Source organism: Pseudopipra pipra, chromosome 2, assembly GCF_036250125.1.
Source record: "Pseudopipra pipra isolate bDixPip1 chromosome 2, bDixPip1.hap1, whole genome shotgun sequence".
Classification (NCBI taxonomy): Eukaryota; Metazoa; Chordata; class Aves; order Passeriformes; family Pipridae; genus Pseudopipra; species Pseudopipra pipra.
Window position 1 is genome coordinate 27,324,940 of NC_087550.1, and position 23,302 is coordinate 27,348,241.

The 23,302-nt window shown below is 39.7% G+C and overlaps 1 protein-coding gene across 1 annotated transcript in view; it reads right to left on the reverse strand.

The window, feature by feature from the left end:
- TBX15 (T-box transcription factor 15) overlaps window positions 1-23,302 on the reverse strand; it is a 91,617-nt gene that overhangs the window by 34,107 nt on the left and 34,208 nt on the right. The window contains exon 2 of the mRNA XM_064644551.1: window positions 4,367-4,580. Coding sequence (XP_064500621.1) covers window positions 4,367-4,580 — 214 coding nt within the window. The remainder of the gene's footprint in view (window positions 1-4,366; window positions 4,581-23,302) is intronic.

Genomic DNA, 23,302 nt, shown 5'->3' on the forward strand with positions numbered 1-23,302 from the left:
AGAGCAATGTGGATGTGCTGGTATGCATGGTCACACTCATGTAACCAACTCCATACACAGTAGGCAGCCATTCCCTCCCAGAGAAGGACTCCAAGCACTCTTTATAGTGTATTCCTGCAGGAATAAGTGCACATTGTTTCCCACTTTGGGCAGTACTTCTATGCATCAGTTAACAGTTACCCCTGCAACTCAGATGGCCATAAACTTTAGACAGGGATTGTAGAGATGACGGGAGAGATTCAAATTCTTCTGTTGATATTGCCAGGGTACAAGCATGATCATTGTTAGTAAAGGAGGGTAGATTAAAAGAGTTAGGTCTAGTTGCTCAAATCAGTATGGCTCAGTGCTTAAACTGAATTTATATTATTTTATACAGGGTCTAAGATTGCCTTTCAAACAAAATGGGAGATAAAGGTGATTGCAGATTTGAACACGCTGCAGATGACAGCCATTTGCATCTTTTGCACAAGGAACAAAGGTGTCTTGTTATAAGCATCCGATTAAAATTTGAATAACAATGAAAGGGAAGAAAGGAAAAGTCATAAGAGGACTGGAATAAGTTATGAAAATAGACAAAAAAAGACATCTGTAAATATAGCATCAAGAAAAGAAAAAACAAAGCAGAATTAAATATGAGTAAGAGTGGGAGTCTGAAAGACAAAAAGTGTAGTCAGCCTGACGTAGTCAGGATATAGCTCCAGAAATATGTTTGAAATGAGAACGTAGGTTAGAAACTAGCATTACATAGCAAAACAGAAAGACGTTGTGTGGTCAAGCAGGAACCAAGCAGTGCCTTACAGGTCACAGAAAATTAAGGAGCAGCTGTAGTTCTAGGCAACTGAGTCTGTAATTATAATGGCTTCCAAACCAAGAAGGTCTTAGAGGATTCAAACAGGGTTTCCAAAGAGAAAGCAATAAGAGCAAAATCTTCTGTGGGGAAGGAAGCAGATGCAAATTACCCTGTGCATCTCTCACAATTTCAATAAGTAGTAGGAAATCTTGAGGAAAGAACATGAGCTCTGTTATTTTTTCCAGAAATTATACATACTAATCTATGAGATGTATCATGTATCATGCATCCCACATGGAGAAACAGGACTACCTGAATCAGCTCTCACCCATCACTAACACATCTTCTTCTGAAAGAAAAACGTTTAACCAGAGAAGTTAAACATCTCATTAGTAAATGTTATCATATCTGTAAGGTCCATCCTCAATAAACAGGCATATTACCTAAACAAACTGCCCAACTCTTCATTTTACTTTGCAACAGTCAACCTACAAATATAGTCAACAGGAAAAAAAAAACCACAACCAACCAAACCCCTACAATATTATTATCATCACTTCTGGAGAAGAATATCATCAAGCAGAAAAAACCCATATATTTAGTAGCTACAGCTACATAGATTTTCTGTGGGTAGCCAGTGATGAGACAGTTGGCCATCAGAAGTCAAGTAAGCATCTCCTTTCAAGGAGAAAGAATATTATTTAGGATTATAAAGAATTTGTGATTTGCACAGTAAGACATGTAAGTGATACATGGTCTTCCATAAGTGGAAAAATTATCCAAACTGGAGCTTGCAAAGACACTTGAGAATATTATTAATGGTGTTATAGGAAAAAAATCTTGGAAAGAGAAGTTTCTTTACAGTCCATACAGGTTTTCCTATGTCTATTTCCTTCTAAAAATTATCAAAATATCTATTGCTTTGGACTCCTTAAATAAAGTTAGTGTGTCTGTCTTTCTTCACATGTGCTATTAAACACTTCTGACAGATGCATGAATAAGAAAGGAGGTATTTCATCAGAAGATGCAGACCAAGACTTTGACCGAAGAATAGAGACCTCTCTTCCAAAACATGAGCCAAAATCTAAGAAAATCAAAACAATTTTTGCTTTTTTTGCTTGGGGCCAAGTTGAAACAAAGAGAAAAAGATCAGATGAGGGAAGTGAATTTGAATGTTTGACTTTGCAATGCTTCTTTACTAAATGGGGCTTGTTTTTCCTGGCATGGTGGTTCTCTGGAGTTGTAGTTCAGCTCCATCATGTACCCATATGGAAGGAACTATGTACACCTCACAATAATTCTTAATCAGCTTTCTCTTATTACTGTGGAATTAGGGATAGATATCTATTGTTTGATATGGTGATACGCAATGCGGGAAGACATATTTGTCTGAAAGGTAACATGAAATTGCAAATTCCAAGAACCATTGCTGACATTAAACACTGCAATTCATATATATCAGAACAATAGTTTTCGATCAAAAGTGTCAAAATACATAGTTCCAATCAACAAATAAGAGTTTACAGCTCAAGGAAAGCTGATGAAAATTTCCAAATAGGAGTTGTTTAAAAAAAAAAAAAAAAGGAGAAAAAACAAACCCAGAAGCACATTTAATTCTGTGTATTTTCCTAAAAACTTTTAAGGAACTACAGAATCTTTTTTTTTATATGTACATCAGCCTGACCAAACTCTTCCAAAGTATTTAATTTCATTATATCTCTCCCCAGAATGTTTTACCGTGGTTTTTATTCCACAACCCTTCCTTTTCCAGGATCCCTGCCAATGATGTCAAGGCTTCTGTGAAAAGTTGCATTGAACTATTCGCAAAATTCCAGTGGCATTGATGTTTCAACTTTTTTGACGACTTAAAAAAAAAAAGAAAAGCATCCTATGATCAGGGTATGGCTTTTTAAGATGTCAGAAAGGTCAGCTACTTCATTCAGAAAAGTGTGAGCTGATGAGATCATCTTCGTACCACTAAGTTCTGGGCATTTTAGTTTGATCTAGTGTTGGTAGGCTTTGAGATATTCATACTGCTCTTTAGTCTATCTACTCTATGTATCATAAGAGAATTGAATATAGTTAATCCAACAGGTAATAATGTATTATTTTACGTTTCTGAAACAGCATGGTCCAGGCACCAGGATAATCAAGTCAGAAGCAAGGAAGTTGGTTCTTCCAGTGCCATATTTAATGATGCTGGACAGATCACCTAATCTGTTTAGGTCTTGATTTCACCCCCAATGAAAAGGGGATAATAATGAATTTTCTCTGTGTTTGCTTTGACACCTCCAGAGAAAAGGTGTTGCACAATAGTAAGTGATATAATTCCTGTTACTTTGCCTCTTCCATTTGAGAGAGAAAGGCAAAACCAGCAGCCCACCCTGTACTGATGCAAGATGATTCCTGCACCACAGAGATCGTATATCTAACACCGGTAGCTAATCTGGCTCTGATAATCTTTTTGGGTGATCATCTGGGTTATATGTTCAATATAACTTTTTCAAATTATCTGGACTTCCTGGGGCTACAGAGCAATAGCACTAACTTCACAAGAACAGAAAACAACAAGTCTAGCTGCTCTGGAAAATTCTGAAAGCATAGATATAAAACAACACTATAAACAATAGAACACCGTGGGTTTTCCCCAAAACTTGAGAGGAAATCTCTTCTGCATCCCTGAGGCAGGGTCGGGACAGCTCCCAGGGCAATCACGGGATCTGCTCGCCGTGGCGGGATCTCTCCGTGGTGCTGACATTCTCCTTCGCTCCGTCAATAGGAATTAAAACCTCATTAGGTGGAGGTGAGGAACAGACTGTTAACGCAAACGTGGCTAAAAATCCTAGTTTGGGGGATCTAGAAATGTACAACTAGCTTCAGGTTTTGTTTTGGCAAACAGACGTCTAGCTATTTTTTAATAGTAGGTGGCAATGAAGATCTTTCCCTTGGCTAACAGCATGGCAGAGTGGGTTTTTCTTTCTAAAAGAATCTCGCTTATTAGTGGCTCTTCCTAATCTCAGCTGACATAGTATCAGCTGCAATAGCCAAGGAAAACATTAAGCCTCCACATTTTTTATACAGGACATCATTAACACTTTATCTATGTAGAACTGCAGGAAGACATTCATTTGGTGCAAAGGTGAGTTTGAATTTCACTGTATTTGAGATTAAATCAACTGGCTCTTGAAGTGCTATGGAAACTTGAAAGGAAACTCAAATGGCTCACCCCCAAATGCATAACTCATTTTAAATTCAGTACAGCCAACAATACAATGATCGTTTCCTGGTTTACTTATTCAAAGAAAAGACCATTCTCAACAGTTTCCTGCAGCTGTGAGTTCTCCTTTGTAGCCACTTATTCAAGTAGTAATATGAAACAACTTTACTTGTCTTAAGAAAACTAGTAGGAGATACAGCTCTGAAACTCTGACAGTCATTTAATTTTTCCTGTGTATTTGTTCCTTTGGCTCATCAAGAAGGAAAAAGAAAAGTTTCTTTCTCCAAAAAAAATTTTTTTTTTACTTTGTTTAGTTATGATTTCTTTTTTAACTAGATAGAAAACCAGAGATGTCTTACCTGCCTGCTTTTGTGATGATCATCTCTGTCCCAATGTCATGAAATCTTTTCCAGAGGTCAGCACACTGCAGCTCTACCTGGATCTCTTCCATGGATGAAGGTGGAGGAGGCTGAGGGCCTGAGCCACCAGATGTAAGGTCGGAATGGGAGCCAAATGAGCAGGATGTCCTTTCTGTCAGTACCTCTGTGTCTGACCCAGTGCTCTGCTCTGAATCTGCAAAGTAAAGAAGTCAGGTAAGATGCTCCAGTTCTACCTACTGTGAGTGTTAAAAGGAGGGAAGAGGGAAGTCAATACAGAAAGTGCTAAAGAATAGTACAATGCCCTTTTATAAGGTGTATATATATATAACACAAATATATTTATGGTTTGTTGTGATTTGGGGCTTTGGGTTTCCAACATGATATCTGGTATTTTTGTAAAGTTTTAGAAACAGCTGAAAAAAGGACCCTCAGCATAAAATAAAAGTAGTAGCAAGCAATGCAGGGGATGAAGTAAAAAATATAGATTAAAGATAGAAATGAAAAAAATTCATTCAATCCATAGTTTCAATCTAGGATTAGATGGGCTTACTGGAAATCTACATTACATTTAATTGAATATTGTCCCACACTACTATTGAAGAGTTGGTTATTTTTAAACAACACTTTTTTTTTTCATTTTAACATCTTTTTCATCAAAAACAATGAACAGGTTTTTATTTTGTTATTTGACAGCACTGTTTTGGAAATGTTTTATTTGCTCCTATAAAACTTTTTTTTGAAGAATGATATTTCCTGAGAAGATAAACATGCAGCTTTTGGTGAATAAAATGCTCTAGGCTACAGAAGAACAAAAAAAGGTGATAGCAAACATATGGAATATGCTACCAAGGAAAGCGATTGAAGCAAACTGCAGAAAAGAGCACACAACAACCTCTATGGGGGAGAAGAAGAAAAAGGCTTGCTCAAAAAACAAGCAAACAAACAAAAAAGTGAGGTTCAACTAGTTTGACAAGTCCAGGCTGTCATATTTGGTCAGGGAGCCATTTCTTTGCAAAAATATCTCATGAATGTGTTAGGTAGGTATGGTGTTTATATACAGCCCTCATTCTCATATTGTAGGGCTAAGATGAAATTTTGCAAATAGCAGTGTTATTTTGAAACAGGGTGCATGCCCACATTATATCCAATTAATTCACAATACATTCTGCAAAGCAATGTGTTTATGTCTTGAGTCTGATTTTTGACAAAGTGGCATCAGTATTATATAGATGATTAACAGCAGAATAAAGTGATGCGACACACTCCACCAAAAGGCTCAGGAAGAGCTCTGTGGATTTCAAACAAGATTCAGAAGCACTATTCTTGAGTGTCCTCATTGATCACATAAGTACAAGCAACCTCAGTGAAGGAATAAAATGGCTATTTACACATATTCTCTGCACTTAAAAAAAGAAAGAGATATCTCTGTCTGCAAGGGAAACCTAAGGAGACAAAAAGTAACAATCTGTGCTAAAAGTGTGATTAAATCATACCATCTAAAATTCCTTCCATACCAAACAAATGCCTTTAAGAACCCTGAGGTCATGGAGGCTGAGTCTCAGGTTTACAGTGTTTCTGAGAGACAGTGTCTGCAGGAGTAAGCTTGCACATCAGTGCAGAGGGCAACAGTCAAGAAGATGCAGGCGGTGAAGATACCACCTGTGGAACCACCAGCCCCATCTCTTGCCACATAGAAACATTTCTGGAAAATCCATTTTGCTGCAGTGGTATGGACACAAAGTCTTTGGCTGATAGTATAAGAGAAACTTCCAGTCCCAAGTGTCACCAGGAAGCATTTATCTTTTGTGAGAGCCCTAGGTGGTATCACTGGACAGTGGACATTTTGCTCAAAGGATGTTTCCAGAAAGCTCTGTCAATTATTTAGACAATCTGCCAGTACAATGTAGAAATTCTGTAGGACACTAGAAAGGTTCAGGATGTATTGCTCCCAATCCATTTTGGACAGGGACTCCTTTATGTCTCCCACAGACTTCCAAGTTGGGCTGAAGCCTTAATAGGTCAGTACTTCTAAAGGAGTAGCACAAAATTACCAATGTAGGATTGTTACATAGAGACCAGTACTACACTCAAAACCGATGTCCTAGACACAAGGTGATTCAAGATAATACAAGATACTTGCTGAGGTTCTGTGGCCACAAGACAGATAGAGGTCACTATGCTTATGTCTTCCTAGGGATGGTTAATCACTTTGTCCTTCAACAAAAAGGAAGAGGATGCTTCAAATATCACAGTAAGACCTTTCTATATATCTGCTTATGTGCTGAACCAGAAGTCTTACATCTTCTCTGAGGTCATAGAATCACAGAATTCACTAGGTTGGAAAAGACCTCTGAGATCATCAAGTCCAACCTACGACTGATCACCACCCCATGTAACTAGACCATGGCATTAAGTGCCACATCCAATCTTTCCTTAGACACCTCCCGGAACAGTGACTCCACCACTTCCCTGGGCAGTCCATTCCAATATCTAATCACCCTTTCTGTGAAGAAATTCTTCCTAATGTTCAACCTAAAATAAAGCTAAACTACACTGAGAGTCTAAAGAGACTGGACCTAGGGAAAACCTTCCATTATGGAGTCCTCCTTCTAAAATGAGGCACCAAACTGTAGATTTGAATCTAAAGAGGCTGGTTTAGGCCACATCACTTGTGCTTGGTTCAGGCACTCAGAAATTCAATGTGTCCTCTGAAGCAGTATGGTAAATGGCCAACAGATGGCACTTGGCTAGATGCTGTCCCTACATCATTCCAGCATTTCCTGGACAACTTTTCAAACTGGGCATGTGGCTGGAGCCTTGGGGATCCCTGGAAATTAAGCAGAACTGCACGCTGCAGAAAATTAAATATCAGAGGCTTAAGCCCCCTCTCACTGAATTTATGCTGATATCATCCCATTGACTTTACAGACTTTTGGAGGGGTTTTTATTGTTATTATGGAAGTGGAAGGAGAGCCACAACCTTTATTTATTAACCCCTTTCCCATTTCTACCATCTCCAGATCACCCTGGAAATCCTCAACTCATAGTTTCTTTTCATCCTCAAATTCCCAGGCTTTTTTTGGCAGATAGGAAGTAAACACCATTCTCACAAGTGTGGTGACTCTGAGGTCAGTATCCCCACTGAATGTCCCAAGATAATGGACAATATCCTGCAACAATACCATTTCTCCTGGTATCAGAACCTTCTTACACAAATCAGTGAGGTGCTACTGCCTGAATTCTTTCTACTACTCAACGGGCTAGTGTTCCTCATGTAAATTCCTTGGGTTTTCATCAATCTGGTACAAGAGGCAAACCAGCATGTGAAATGTTAAAAGACATTAATTTTCTAAGCAAATTCATACATGAATCTTCAGCAGAATTTTCACTGCAGCTGGAGCACAGCAAGGATAATGCTCCCCTTATTTAACCAATAAAATAAAAAGAGCTCAGTTTAGTCCTTGGCCATACCATGCAGCTCATGAACTCAACAAATGTTTTACTCCACACTATCAAAGAATGTAAATTACAGGAGTGAAAACAATGACAAAAACCCTTTATACATGAAACACCACCTAACCAGAGGAGCCCAACAGATTTATTTTCTTCCTCTCATTGCTTTTTCTTCTCTTTTTTTTTTTTTTGTATACATGTAGATATCTAATGTAGATCCTGTCAGATTCCATTAGCGTAAAGATTTCTCTTGGGTGGAATGTGGCAGCTGTTACAAGCTGTTAAGGGTTTGGTTTTTTACTGTTTATTTTTGTTTGCAAGGTTTGTGAACATTTAGTGCAACAGGTGGTCCTTCACTCTCCCCTGCAGTTGACTTGCTGGCCATTAGGACCTGCCAACTAAAAAGAAGGTACAAAATCCTGAACACGTAAGGGCTAAGAAAATTTGGAGGACTTTGGGGGGTTTTCGGATGGTTTTCTCTTATCAACTCAGCAGAAATTAGCAGAGCTGATACCTTGTTTTGCTGCTGGTTGCAGACAGATCTCAAGGTTCTTTTCAGATTTCTAATTTTCAAACTGGCTTACTGCCACCCCACAAAATCAGCAGCATAAAAACCATGCACATAGCAGTGTGACCATACTGAAATCTTGAGACAAAATGTCACAACCGTATGAAAGTGAAAGAACAGAAACTCACTAAGTCCAAGCACTTCGAAAAAGGGGAAATTCATCTGACTGTGGTGAGTCAGCTGCTGGTGCAACTACTTCAGGTACACAACAGTTTTCCCCTGATTACTAATACTTGGGCAAAAGCTAAAAAAAAACTTCAGTAACTTCAAAAATACATGAGAAGTCTGGCTGTGGCAAAGACGGCAGGAGCAGCAGAGGTGAAGCAAACTGCAGAGAAGTTTGGAGTTCAACAGAGACGTTCAAATTAGCATGGTATGTTTTGCACAGATGATCCAGCAATTGCTCTTGCTGTAGGCAAAGGTTTCTATACACTTGGTGATTGTAACCATATGGACCTACTATACACAACAAATAACACAAAGATAGTTCTGCAGGTGTTCTCATATATTATTTTATCCCCCTGAACTTTTCCATTCACTCATATACCCTACTACCTTAATCATCCCTTCTTCCAGCACTAGGCCCATTATCAACTTCATACAGCTAGAATTTATAACCTGTTTACCACAGATAATAGAGCTATAGAATGATTAAGGCTCAAAGGAACCTTTAAAAAATCATCTATTCTATCCCCCAATAATATTCATTATTATTATATTTGTGACTGCAAGTTGCAACCAATATCAGGATTTTACTGATATGGAGACAATACAAGCTTTTCCAAACCAAGAACTTCCTCTATACTCCTGCTATATTGCAATCTCAGGCAGCAAAAAGAAGCATTCAAATAATTAATTTCCAGCCTAAGACCTTTTTGTGAAACCATAGCAGGACAAAATTACATTAACATCAACAAGACCCAAAAAGACAAAACCAGAAGATGTAGAGATAGGGAAATGTGGCATAGACAAATGAAGAGACCTGATAACAGTCACAAGTGAAATCAATAGGAGACTAGTTGATTCTGAAGGATTGCTCTGGCACTTTAACTTCTAAGGCTTCTTCATCCTCCTGAAATATAGTTTTATAAGGTGTTTTTGTAAGACCAAAAAAGCATGTAAGATACATTAAAAAAAGGCTGCTCCTACCAAAACTAACACTGAGTATAAGGCCAGTAGTGTTGTTACACATCTATATCCCCATGGCAAACACAACCAGTAGGAAAATATAAAAACAAACAGAAGACAAAAAAAAACCATACTGGCTTTGACTGTAAATGCAAATCTTGCATCAAGTTGACTATGCGCTGCCAAGAACTGACTTATTCTTACACTGTTTTATTCTATGTAAGACTCAACAGAGAGACATAAGACCCAGCAAAATAAAAATCACTCTGATTCATTGGTATGCTCCAGCTGCTCTGCTCCACTCCAGCAATGCAAAACAGCTGTAAACCTGGTTTAACTAGCAAGTTAAATTGGGTTTATGGCTTCTTGGTATTGGCAAAGAAGTACAAAGCAGCTGGCACTTACTAGTATACTTAATCCTGGGGGTTTGCCCTTAAAAGTTGACTTTTGCTCCAGCCAGAAGAAAGAATATCAGCCACAGTTAAACTTTAAAATAGGGTTTTTATCTCACAATCTATTGTAACTTTTTAAGAATGCCAAGAAAAAGAAAATGTACACATTATGCCAACACACAGTTTAGGACTAGATATTCAAGATATCAGCTCCAGTCCTGAGCTGCCTCGACTGAAAAGGGAGATGTTGAGTGCTGGGCTCTGAACTCATCCTTGGTAAATACAAATTTTCATTACAGAAGCGTAAGCTAGGTGGCCAAGAGTGTTCTGAGTAGTGTCACAGCATAGGATTTTTTTGTAGACTTCATATGAAATCCTATCCCTCAGGAAAACTACCTGCAATTCATCAATCCATGCTTTAGACTACCTATCATAACTAAAAATATCTCATCAAATAGATGTCAACAAAAAACCTGTCCTATAAACTTTCCAATCTGTGGGGCTTTTGTTTAAAAGTAGCTTATAAGCATAATTTTTCCCACTAGAGGCTTCTGTCCAATCACATTTCAGGAGAACAAAATCCACTGAAATAACAAAACTTGGACTCAGAGTTTGATGTTGTATTATTGTTTTCTGGAAAACAAAAATAGCTTGGGTCTTCAGTATGTCAGACTAGCTTTGTGGAAAATGCAATTTGAAATCTAAGTGTAGAGGAAACCAAGAAATTCCTAAAATTCCCTGAGGAGATTCTCTGCAGCTGTCAGTCAGAATTGACTTAGGACAAGGAATCACCAGCACAGCCTCACAAAAAGACTGCTCAGTAGCAAATATTTAGAAAGCCCATACTTAAAATAGTACAGGGCTTTAAAAGAGCATGCAGAAAAATAATATTCGGTTAAATGAGAATTAAAAATAAAAGACCATAATACTGAAAAAAATGCAGTAGAACACAGAGAACAGCAACCTTTAAAAACATGAGAAGTAATAGGGGGAAAGTGGGATGTTATTAGAAGAAGGAGGTGAAATTGATGACAACTTTAATCTGGCCAAGATCCTGAACTGTACAGACTACAAAGAATTTGTCTGGCCCATGTCCAAGGGTTTGTGTAAAATTAAGAGTGGAAATGCTCTTGAAAGTTAGGAAAACTAAAAAAAATAAGAGACCAGGCATTAGATACATTATATACTGTAGCCTGTAAACATGGAGTCATTATTCTTATAAATAAAACCATACAACAAATATTTAGAGACCAACCCAAATGAAAATGTTGGCTCTAAATAACCACAAATTGTGCAGGAGTTTGAAACTAGATCCCAGCTCTGTGGCAGGCCCTTCCCTGACGGAAACGGGCACCAACTCTGGGACAGTCTGTTTCTGGATTTTGTGGCTTGGACTGCTCTCTGCCAGATAGGAAAAAAAAAGCATTCATAAAAAAAGGAAAACATGACGCAAGATTAATGCTGCAGAGGTATCTATTCTGTCTCAAATCAATGTGAAATTGTTGGGAAATTTATAATGCCTGCGAAGTCCAGAAAATATTGACCTTTTTGTAGGCATAAACAACTCAAACAAATGAAGCTCAAACAAATGAATCTTAATATTTTAAGTACATTAATATTTAGCTGATATTTTTTGGCCTACAAAACACAGGGAAAGAGACATTATATATATTTCCCTATACCATGGAGGTTATCATGACAGCAGTATCAGGGAGCCAGATGGAGGAAAGAGTCCAACTCTTTCCTGAGTCCTTCTGAACTCTTGGTACTGCTGTCATGTGGCAGTGAGTTCCACCATTTAACTGTGCACACAAGAAGGCAAAAAGTACTTTTTCACTTTAAAGTGCATTGCCTTTATGGTATGACTGTCCATTTACTACAGTGTTATAACAAGATAAATACTACTTTATGTATCTCCTTTTTAATGCAACTATTTCAAAAGGAAATCATTAGAAAATTTCCATGGGAATGGTTTCACAAGAAAAAATGCATCTCCATTAAGCCGAAGTTTCAAGTTTAAATTGTTCGTTTCATTCACAATCTACCATTTTCTTTTGGGAAAACAGTAATTATCAGGCCAGTCCTGTTGAACTGATGTTTGGGTTTGTAATAGTTCAACAAATCATTAGAGTACATTTTTTTCCTCCACATGCTACATTAGCCAAGCTGTCTTTCAGACCTCCCACACCCCTTTCTGAGCCAGACTTTGGAAGACTATCTCCCCTTACACTATTTTGATTCTCCTCTACCTAAACTTCTTGACTGTAACCCAAATCCTTTCAGATTTTATTCATAACAAAGCTTCTTCTTGACTCTAAACATTTTAATTGCTTGCTTGCAGAATCTGTCCTATTTTTGTTACATGCATGCGTACACAAGCAAAGATACATAAATATATGTATGGGATTGAATTCCTAAAAATACATTTGAGTTTTAAATCAGTGATCTACCACTGGCTTACATAGCAGAAATTACAGTATTTTTTATGGTACTTTCCATTAAATTTCTCACAACCTAATGTTCCATTTGCTGTTTTGATCACCTCTGCAGAGTAACCAGACATTTTTACTAAACAATGAGCCTGGGGTATTTTTCACAAGTGATAAACACATTCTTCCTTTTGTTTGCTTCACACAAAACTGACTTGCTTCCAAATTGGCCAACTTTCCTGCCTCTGACTATGTAGCCATACAGGTAGGGTTGAGAGAAAAGATTCTCCAAAAGGATCTGAGTGCGGTGCTAGTGTTTTTTAGCTTCTAGTGTTTCAAGACCAAGCCAGAAACATAAAAAGATATTTTTAAAAGCAACAAAATGGGGGATAGAGTTGGTATTGGTTCATGGGGGACAGAACCATGAGAAACTGAATAGGTTACAGCACTGCATTACAAGTGTATGGTGCATGGACCAGGAAAAGATGTGTTAGGAACTTCAATCAAGCCTGTGCTATGAAAGGCAACTGTGTCATATAAACACAATTTGATTTGAAATCTGAAATATCATACACACATGCCAAGCCATAAATGGAATTCCCCCCCCCCCCCGAAATTATTCTAAAATTCCTTGGCTTTCATGTACTTCCACAGAGGAAAAGTAGCACAAAACTCTTGACTTAGCGTGAAGGATCAGTGCATGTATTCTTTCCTTTTTCCTTAACATCCGTGCTCCTTAGATGTGTATTTGTGGCTTGGCTTTTTTTCTTTTCTTTTAGTAACTGTCTTCAGCTCAAGCTCCCAAAGTCACATCCTGACACACTTTGCCAACCGCAATCCCACACGTCAAAGTCCCTACATGCAATCACACACGCTGGTTCCAGGAAGCACACACTGCTGGATTTTGTTGCCTTCCACTGAGCCACCCTGATTTACGCCTGCTGAAGCTCTGGTCCAGAGTGTGATAACACCTACACTCCACAGTTGTCCCACACGTGTATATCCTATTATCCAAACAACAGATGCACCAGCACGCATTCACACACATATTCCAACATCTGGCGATCACAGTTAACTGTAATAACTCCATGAACTTCATTCATCTTTACAAAACTCACAAACACTTCATCTATACAACCACTGAAGAGGTGCCTAACCCTTTTCACTTCACTGAAAGAAGTATATGCTTTTAATGTGGCATTTACAGTCACACACGGGGAAATGCAAAGAATCACTTGCACTTACTCTAGAAGCACATATTTAGTCCTTCTGAATAACATAGCATGAATGGCTCTTGACATAAACACTTCACAGGTGTAGCACACAATGTGCATGCAGATATAAATCTCTCTATTTTTCAGTCATACCTGTATGTGTGCCTTACTGCTATGAGACTCACTTTTCCACTTTCTGGTTAGAAGTCATGCCAGAATAAAACTGATAAAAGGAAATGGAGAATCATGTCCAGATGTCTGTTAACTTAAAAACACACCACTGCTTAACACTAAAACTGATACTTGCATAATTTAGCATTTCTGAATATCAGAAATTTCTGGTCCGTTTTCCTTAGCTTCTCTCATTCACATCTAATCTAAATTATATATTCAAGGAAAATATGGGCAAAAACTTCTAATCGTTTGTGTTTCATATTTTATGCAAAATACTTTAATTCAGAATGCTTGTGCCTGCCTGACTCTCAGTTCAGCACACTGGAAACAATGGGATGCCCCACTGTGATGTTCTCAGGAAACTCTACCTTACAGCAAAATATGCTAAAAAGTGCACAGTCTGGAGGCACTGAAGTTGCAAAAGCCTCAGGTTTGCCCGATTCCCCCATGGGTAATGTCAATGCATCTGTGGTGACCTCAGAAACTGGTTGGCTTCTGTGACCTCATATAGCACCCTCTAGGGCCATCAAAAACAGAGCTAGTAATTTTCTGTGTATGAATACTCACACATTTTCAACCATGCAGAACTAAACTGTTTTGTAACTCATTCTTTTGAAACCTTTAAAAGCATGTACTACACTTGGAAAATTATATGCACATTTTGAGTTTATTGAGGGTTTTTTTCCAACCATCTTTTCTGTAAAAAATTAGGGGTTTTGACAGTGGAAAGAATGGCTTGCTGTATCTTATTGCAGATGCAAAGAAGAAATTCTACTGAATTACTTTGGAACTTCTTGTTAGAAGATGAGGATGAACATTTTCATGTGGAAGGGAAATCTGCAAAATTCTCAAAATTTTCAATCACAACTACAAGTAAGAATGCCAATATTCCATATATTTTTTAAGTAGAAAACAAGACTTTACATCACCATTAACTTCTATTTTAGCCTTCTTGATGTGAGTTTAAAATAATATCAACAGATATGCGATAGCACATTGAATCTGCAGTCTCCATACGTCTCCCAAAATGCCCTGTTCAACCTCACTCTGCCATCCAACATTAGAACTTGCATATTGAGACATTCCTACCACACTTAGGGGTTTCTATCACAAACAACTGTGGCACAGAGAAAGCTGATGGTGTACTATTGCAGAAAATGCACAGAATGGAAAGTCAAAATCATTCAAACTAGAGCCTAGAGATGGAAAGACCAATATGGACACCAACACACCAAGAATTCAGTGCCTGCCAGTCCTATTAGTACTTGTTATCATTTAGCATATCTCTAATGTCTTAATGAAGCATATCTCTAAGGTCTTAATGAAAAAATGTGTGACTTTCCTGATATCCAGAGGATTCCTCACATTCTTCCAAGACGCTGCTGAAGATTTTTCTTACTGCTCAGCTCAAGAAGAACGCAGAGGAAAAGCAGAGTTTAATCCATCACTGGTGTTTCATTAAGAGCAGAGTATAAGAGCACAAGCAGCCAAATAGTATATCCCTTATTATTCTTCCAAACATAGTATTTCATAATTTTATTTATTATCTCTGGTGCTCTTGTGCATCCTCCCATGCCCTCCTTACTGCTGACATGCTGCCATCTGTGGCTCAAAACTTCCTTTCAGCCCATCCCAACCTACAGCATGAGATGCTTGGAAAGAAGCACTGAACTAATAAGACATCCACCCGTCCTCGTGTGGGAAAAGAGGAGAAGAAAAAGACAGTTTCAAAAGAACATACTTTCCTCCCCCTCTCCCAACTTTCCCTTCAATCATACTTCTATCACCTTCTTCTTGTGTGGTAAAATTTGATGTGAAAAGCAGCCCGTGCTTGTCTCTGATGCTGCTAAGCTTGACCATGTGGTTACAGGAGGAGGCAGCAATTTCCTCTCCCAGTACAGTTTCGAAGCCCCACGGCGATGCTTCAAAGTGAAGCTGTGACCCACCCCTTCCAGCCTGGAGCCCAGCAGGGTCTGAGAAGCAGCTGGGCTGGTCTTCAGTGAGATGTGTTATGGAAGGCAGAGAAGGAGAGGGAGGGAAAGGACGAGGCTAAAACAGAAGTTAAACAAATATATAGAGTAAGAAAGAAGGAAGAAGAGGCTGGGGATTAAGATAGCTTATTGGAAGTGGCTTCTTGGCACCAAATGCTGTAAAGAGAAGACAGTCCAAGAAGCATCACAACCTTACACCTTCTCACAAAATGCACCAGCAGAAAGAATGACAATGAGCCAGGGGAACGTCCTCAATGCCACACAATTCTTTCCCTCCATTTCCATGGCTCATGTCAGACAGTTTTGCTTTCTGACTGCAGGTCTGATTTGCTGAGCAGATGAGCTCATTTCCTCCTCAGTGCATCAGGTAAGTATGGACCTATTAACCCCTCTCAGCAGCTTTCTTGCCAACTTACATTTCATGATGGAGAAAAATATTAACATAATAAGGAAATGCAGAGGTGCTTCAACAGGACACTCTTGGTTACTTAACGCACCCAAAATCCTGACTGGGAATCTGTTTTATTACTCCTGAGACTGTGGTTTTTACTTAAATTTTATGGTGTTTAGGGGTAAAGAAATTAGCACTAAAAGCCTTTCTCTGAGCAGACAGTATGTCTCACGACACTCCTTCCTAACAGCACTGTACAGTTGCTGGCAAGTTCCATTGAGGCACAGAGACAAAAAACAAAACAAAATTTTAAAAAAATGAAACAAAATTAAAATAAAATAAAATAAAATAATAAAATAAAAGTGTTTGGCTGGAATTAAATGGCTATTTCCATGGCTGAATCTCAAGATGTCTTTGGAAAATGCTAGTTTTGTAGCCACCCTTGCCTCTCTGCTACTAAAACAGGTCAGGATATTTACAGAAATGTAAACTAATGAACTTTGTTGGCCTCACTGGAAAATAGGAGCAATGTGTTTTCCCCAGAAAGCAGCAAAGCAAGTCCCACATTGCATCTATTACATCCCCTGCCTCTCCCTAACTCTCTCTGCAACAAAGGCAAGTCCCTTACAAGCTCATTATATTGAATATTTCACAGAAAGACAGCAAACTGACTTTTATGTATTTCACTCTGAAAAATGTGCCTTTCTTGCAAGGAAGACACAGCTAGAGAATAACCAATTCCACTGTTTACTTAGTGGAAGGAACTGGGAAGGTCAGATCCATGAGACATGCCTTGTGTAATAACTGTGGTGTTTCTAAATTCAGGAAGGCATCTCCACATGGACTTACAGGGTTATTTAGGCAGCAAGCATGACTTTGTGGTTTTTCTTGAATAAAGAATATCTTACACTGATTGGCAATCAAACAAATATTCAATATGAATTTCCTGTGCAGAGAAGCCCTCTGAGTACAGAACAAGTATCCTGTGTAGGATATTGCTAGGTTAAACTATGGTGTCCCAACTGCCTCCACCCCACCCACTCATCCAGCCTCACACCTCCAAAACTTGTTCTTCTCAGGCCCCTTGTGTTTCAAGCAGCAAGAGGTCACTGAGCACTCTCTGGAGGGACAGGTGGCAGAGTGTCTCCCATTCCACAGCACAACCAGGAGGCACATGCTGTCCCCCACATTGAAACCTGACCCACAACAATCCCCTCCTTCTGGAAAGGCTGCAACAAAGAGCAATGATCCCTCATCCCTGGGAAGACCATGGTTCCCTCCTGCATGTAACACAGGGCGCATGCACCAGCACATGTCTCCTGCAACCAGCCAGGTGTGCTGCACCTCCAAATGTGGCATCATGCTGTTCCCTTGCTACCCTGCACATAACCCATTATACAGCAGCAAGTGTTGTCAGATGTACAACAGGGAAGGGATATGGGAATGGGGGTTATGATCAGTTCAACATATGTTTCTGCCACTGCTTCCTCCTGGGGGAGAGGAGTCCATTCCCTGCTCTAGTACAGAGTGTCTCCTGTGGGAGACAGTCCTTCACAAAGTTCTCCAACGTGAGTCCTTATCATAGGCTGCAGTTCTTCGTGAATTGCTCCAGCACGGGTCTCTTTCCACAGGGTGCAGTCCTTCAGGAACAGGCTGCTCAGCGTGGGTCCTCACAGGGTCACAAGTCCTGCCAATAAACCCACTCCAGCATAGGCTTCTCTCTCCATGGGTCCACAGGTTCTGCCCGGGCTCCCCACAGGATTATGGCCTTCTCTCAGGCATCCACCTGCTCTGGTGTGGGGTTCTCCACAGACTGCAGGTGAATCTCTGCTCCCCTGTGGACCTCCATGGGCTGCATAGGGACAACCTGCTTCACTGTGGTCTTCACCACGGGCTTCAGTGGAATCTCCACTCCAGCACCTGAAGTACCTTCTCCCCCTCCTTCTTCACTGACCTTGATAACTGCAGGGCTGTTTCTCTCACATATTCTCACTACACTCTTCTCTGGCCACAATTTCTTCTGCTCAATGATTTTTTTCCCTCTTAAATATATTATCACAGAGGTATTAGTGCCATCACTCATGGGCTCAGCCATAATCTGTAAGATTCGTAAGCACCAGTAATTATAAGATTTGTCAGTACTGGCATGTTGTTCACTGCTAAATCATTTTTTATGTAATCTAACACAGTCTTTCCACAGTTACATTTGTGTAAAACACCACTGCAAGGATAAACTTCTCATTTTATTCCAATGGTCCCACCTGACCTCTCTGCTGGACCGTATTCCTCTACTCTCTTCCCTTTTTCTGGCACATCATACAAAAAATTAACACCTCCTCTCAAAAACCTGATAGACCTTTACTGTGTCCCTCCATACCCACTGAAGTTATTGAAAGGCTCTCAGCACCAGCAGCTATTTCCAGAGTGCTACAATCCTCACCAAGCATCTTTGTGACTTCTCCTACGGCATCTTTCACACACATGAGGAAACATTTACACAAACAGATCAATCTTCTCCCTTCAATCCTTTTTTCAGACTTATCCCCACCAGACCCATTTGAAAGTCCTGGCAACAGTTACTGTATGGCCCAGCTCATCACAGTCACCCACTAATCAATGTCATCAGAAGGGGAAAATGCTCTGGCATAACCATGTCCCTGTAGTTAAAACTCCTGTAGTCTAGGAGTTTAGCTAAACAGTTTAGACTACATAAACAGTCTAGTTTATGCATAATTTCCATGAACACACATGCACCCCAGCACCTGTGAATGAAGGAGATGAGCTGCAAAAAGTACACCACTTTGTCTCATTAGTTGACAAATGGTGGCACTGGGGTCACACTGTAATGCATAGGCACTAGGGGATACTGAGACCACCCTCACAAACTTTTCCATGTATTTTTTGCTTTTAAGGCCTAATTTCCTATGACATTCCTGTAATGCTTAAAAAACAGTATTTCCTTACAGGAGGCAATGTATTTATAAGAGAAGAATAACTTCCCAGTTTTATATCAATTAAGTCAGGAGATGCTCCACAGCATTCAACATCACTTTGTGGTTCCCCCACTCTTGCTGTAAACTGGACTGGGCAGAGAAGCTTGGGAATTGGCACAGAACTGAGCAGGAAACCTGCAGGCAGTGAATACTGCTTCTGTCCCATCCCCACACACTGACCCACTAAATGAGTTCTGCAGACTGTTGGTGCAAGGGCTGTGTGCTACTCTTTCACCCTCAGAGTGAGAGTGGCACAGCACTCAGCTTCAGAGGAACTATAGTATGTGTACTTCCAGCTAAAACGTTTGTTTAACTGCTATACTGAGCTGCTGGAGTGGAGCAAAGCAGCCTTCATGCTGCTTAGCATCTGACCCACTGTTTTTTCTGATTTTATTATAACTCTTTTACGGTATCATTGCTTTTTCACACTTGATTTCTTTCACAATCCTTAGACTGTCTATGTACACCCAGTGGTTTACTGCATGTGATTTCCTCCCATTTATTTATGTACTCAAATATTCCTCAACTTTTTATTTCAAAGGTTTGAAAAGCACTCAAAAGAATCTGCCAGAAACATACAGCTCTTGAGTAAAAAGCATATTACAGTTCATAGAAATTAGTCAACAGGCCAGCACAGTATGTCTAAGAATGAACAGGGCTTTTAAACTTTATAAGGCAGCATGGTTGCCTTGATAGTTCAAACCACCAGAAAGCAAAAACCTCTGTGGTAGCACTGATTGTTTTAGTACAGATCCCAATATCCCAATAAATGCTTCATTTTCCTCATGCAATTTAAATCGATTCTATGCAGAATTTCTGACAGAAAACTATTCTATTCCAGTTTCTTCAATGAGCTCAAGCAATTTCTTACTTATTTTAGACCAAGGTTGGTTTTAGGGCATTTGCACAAGTGTTACACATGTGCAGGAGCAAAGACACACACATCTACTTACATACAATGTCCTCAAGCCACTGCCAGGAGTATTTCCCTGTGCCTGTGTTCAGCTGTGCTAAAGCATCCTGGGGAAGACCAAACTGAATTTTGAGAATTGCTCATCATTAATTCACAGTTGCTACCTCAGGGCAGCAGTAAATCCATTAATATTCACCATTGGCCAGGAAGCCTTCCTGTATAAGCACAAACCCCTCACCTAGAAGTTGGGCTCACTGACAATGCCTGAGGACTTGCACAGACTATCTCAAATTATTGCTTACAGCACCACTCAGCTTTATAGCAGGTAGATCCACCATACAGTCTAAAAACAATTTCATCTTGTTAATGCTAGTACCAGTTCAATAGCTTTTGTACCCACGTATTTCACTGAAAAAGGACATCCTGCACAGGGTGTGGAATGAGGAAGACAGGCTCCAAGAGAAAAGAAATATGAAAGCAGCTACAGACAGGAGGAACCTGGTCAGCAAATCCCTTCTCCCATTCTGTATCCCTTCACACTCTTCCCTATTTCCTTACCATAGGCAGTAGCAAGTGGCAGTCATTGATGCTTTCTAAGGCTGCGCACTACCTGAGTGTTTAGAGGAGTAAACAGACACAACAGGCAGTTTCCTTGCTCTGCTCCTAAAGTTAGAGCATCCAGCAGGGAACACTGTAGGAGAAACACAGGTGAATTTTAGGTTCACACCAGTTACTGTCTCAGAAAAGTTAACCTCCAGACCTGTGCCAAACACTCCAGATTTTAATTTTTAATGTCATAGACCCTGTGAGGCCTAAGGCTCCTTGCTCCCAATAGTTATAGATGTAGCAAATAAAGTCTGTTAGGGATGATAACAGCAAGAAGAAAATGAAGAGAAAAAGAGTAGAAGAAGCAAGATGAAAAGAACCTAGAAGGACATAGTGGGTGGAAATAGATGATGTGGTGAGGTTATGGGGAGAGAACTAATTTAAGAAAGAGGCAAAGAAAATTAAAAAAAAAAGGCCAAGGGCTTGATGAAATAAAGGAATAGGGGGAAAATAAAGCAAAAAGAGAAAATATGCCCACACATACACAAAATAATTCAGTGACTGCAGACTTACTAAGAAATTAAATTACTGAAAATATTCTCAGGAATTTCCTGTGTTGCTTGAAAGCTAATGTGAACACTCAGGAGCCACCTCTCCTGTCACAGGGAAGGCTACAATACTTTCTATTTACTAAAATTAAGGCTTCAACTGTAAGATTTCCTGAAAGACCTGTTGGCTCATATTCATCCCAAAACTCTTCAGACCATCCTGAGTCCAGATGTTTTCAGGGGAAACAGGTAGAAACACTGTAGGTTGCAGTAGTAAGAAAGGGGAGAAAGCACAGGAGAAGGAGAATGGAAAAAAAGCTGAAGAAATCAGTGGGAGAAGAGATTAGAAGAAGAAAAGACAGTAAAGATCTATAAAAGCACAGTTTTAAAAAAACATGGAGGAACTAATAAAGCTAAATAAACATAAAGACATTAAAAGAACATTAGAAAGACATAAAAACATGAATGAAAAACATACAGAGAAAACAGATAATGGAAAATGCAAGTCAAGCTGTAATTCAGAAATTACTCTGACACGCTAAATGGTTTGAACACCTTCCCAGTGCTCCTTAGGTATAATTTCTATACATCTGTGAGATGCCCAGATTGCATGAAACAGAAAAGCACATGCAGGTGGGGACAAAGCCACATATGCTGGATTATGGAGGAAATCTATGAAACTCCTCTAATATTGAATCTTAACCCACCAGTGTATTTCTCTGTGTGCTTTCAATTCAGTACAAAGTAATCCTCACCTCAATCACAGCAGTTACATTATCTACTTCAATAGCATTTTTCCTCATTTACAGTGATACTAGAGATTTTTAATTGTTCTCCACTGTGCTTTCTTTCTGCACAGGTATAGCTCAGACAGAAAAATAAAGGAGTATGAGCTCTGCAGCATAATACACTAGAGAAAATATTCCTACATCACCATCTCAAATTCACATGCTCTTGCAGAGGATCTTGGAATGGACTAAAACAGACAGCCAAAGCCAGGACTTTCCATATTGTCCTGTGGAAGGTCACATAGAAGCAATTATGGATTGATTTGGAAAACATGCAAAGATAATATACAAGACAACAGATGACATCACATAACCACTGTCATATCATTTGGCCCTAGAGGTATGACTTGTCCCTTCTCTATCAACAGAGGCCTCCAATACCAGAAAGCACACACAGGAACCCAGGGATTAAAACTGCTGAGCTGCTCCAGTTTTTGCAGCTGTTAATCCAGCAGAGGAACAGGAGAAAACATTATGCATGGCCATCAAAATTCCCCTGATAGAGAGAGGGCAGGTCAAGATGCCTTACACAAAATGAATATTAACTACAGAATTTATTGCAGTCCGTGTTCTTTTTTTCCCTGTTTCCTCATCCACCAATATCTCTAGATCCAGGAGGTTGAGGCACAGCCAGCAGAAGGCTTGGCTGGGTCCCATGGTCCTCTAACATCAGTTTCTTGAGGAGAAGACTGTAATCATGGTGTCTGACCAGGCTACAGGGCAATCATGACCCCTCTACACATGCCGTCCTCTTGCACCATATGCGGACTCTCAGCAGCAGAAATATTTAGGAGCCTGTGTAAAACAGGGATTGTGACTGAAACATGCAGGATGCCTAAAATCCTCTTTAAATATCTATGCACCTGCAGCACAGCGCTGAACCATGGAACTGTGGACCACAATGACCTTGTTCACACTGCATAGCCACCATAACTCACAATACCAAACTAGCTTTGGAAGTCTTGTCCTGGTCCCAACTGTAAAATGTGGGATGAATACTTCACATGCAATTTCAACTTTGGCTTTTTGTTCAGCCTGCAGAAGAATCCCTCAGGGATCAAGTAGCTTTTTTCCTGAAATGCTTCCCCTCCTGCCTGGGAGTGCAGAGAGGAAGATAGAGGTGGGAGCAGATGTTCCACGACTCAAAGTTCTTGTCATCAAGCAAGACCTAAATCTAGCTGGCTGCCCACAGCCTAGCCATGGGGCTGGGTGTGTGGTTATGTGTGCATTTATATCTGCAGTGAAGGACCCACCGAGGGAAGGAAGGCAGCAAGAGCACTGGACAGTAATTTAGTAATACAAGGTACCAGCATTTTTTTGAGTCTTTGCTGTTCTACTCCACCTGAGAAAGTGATGGCAAAATGAAAGTACGACTGAAGTGGGTCAA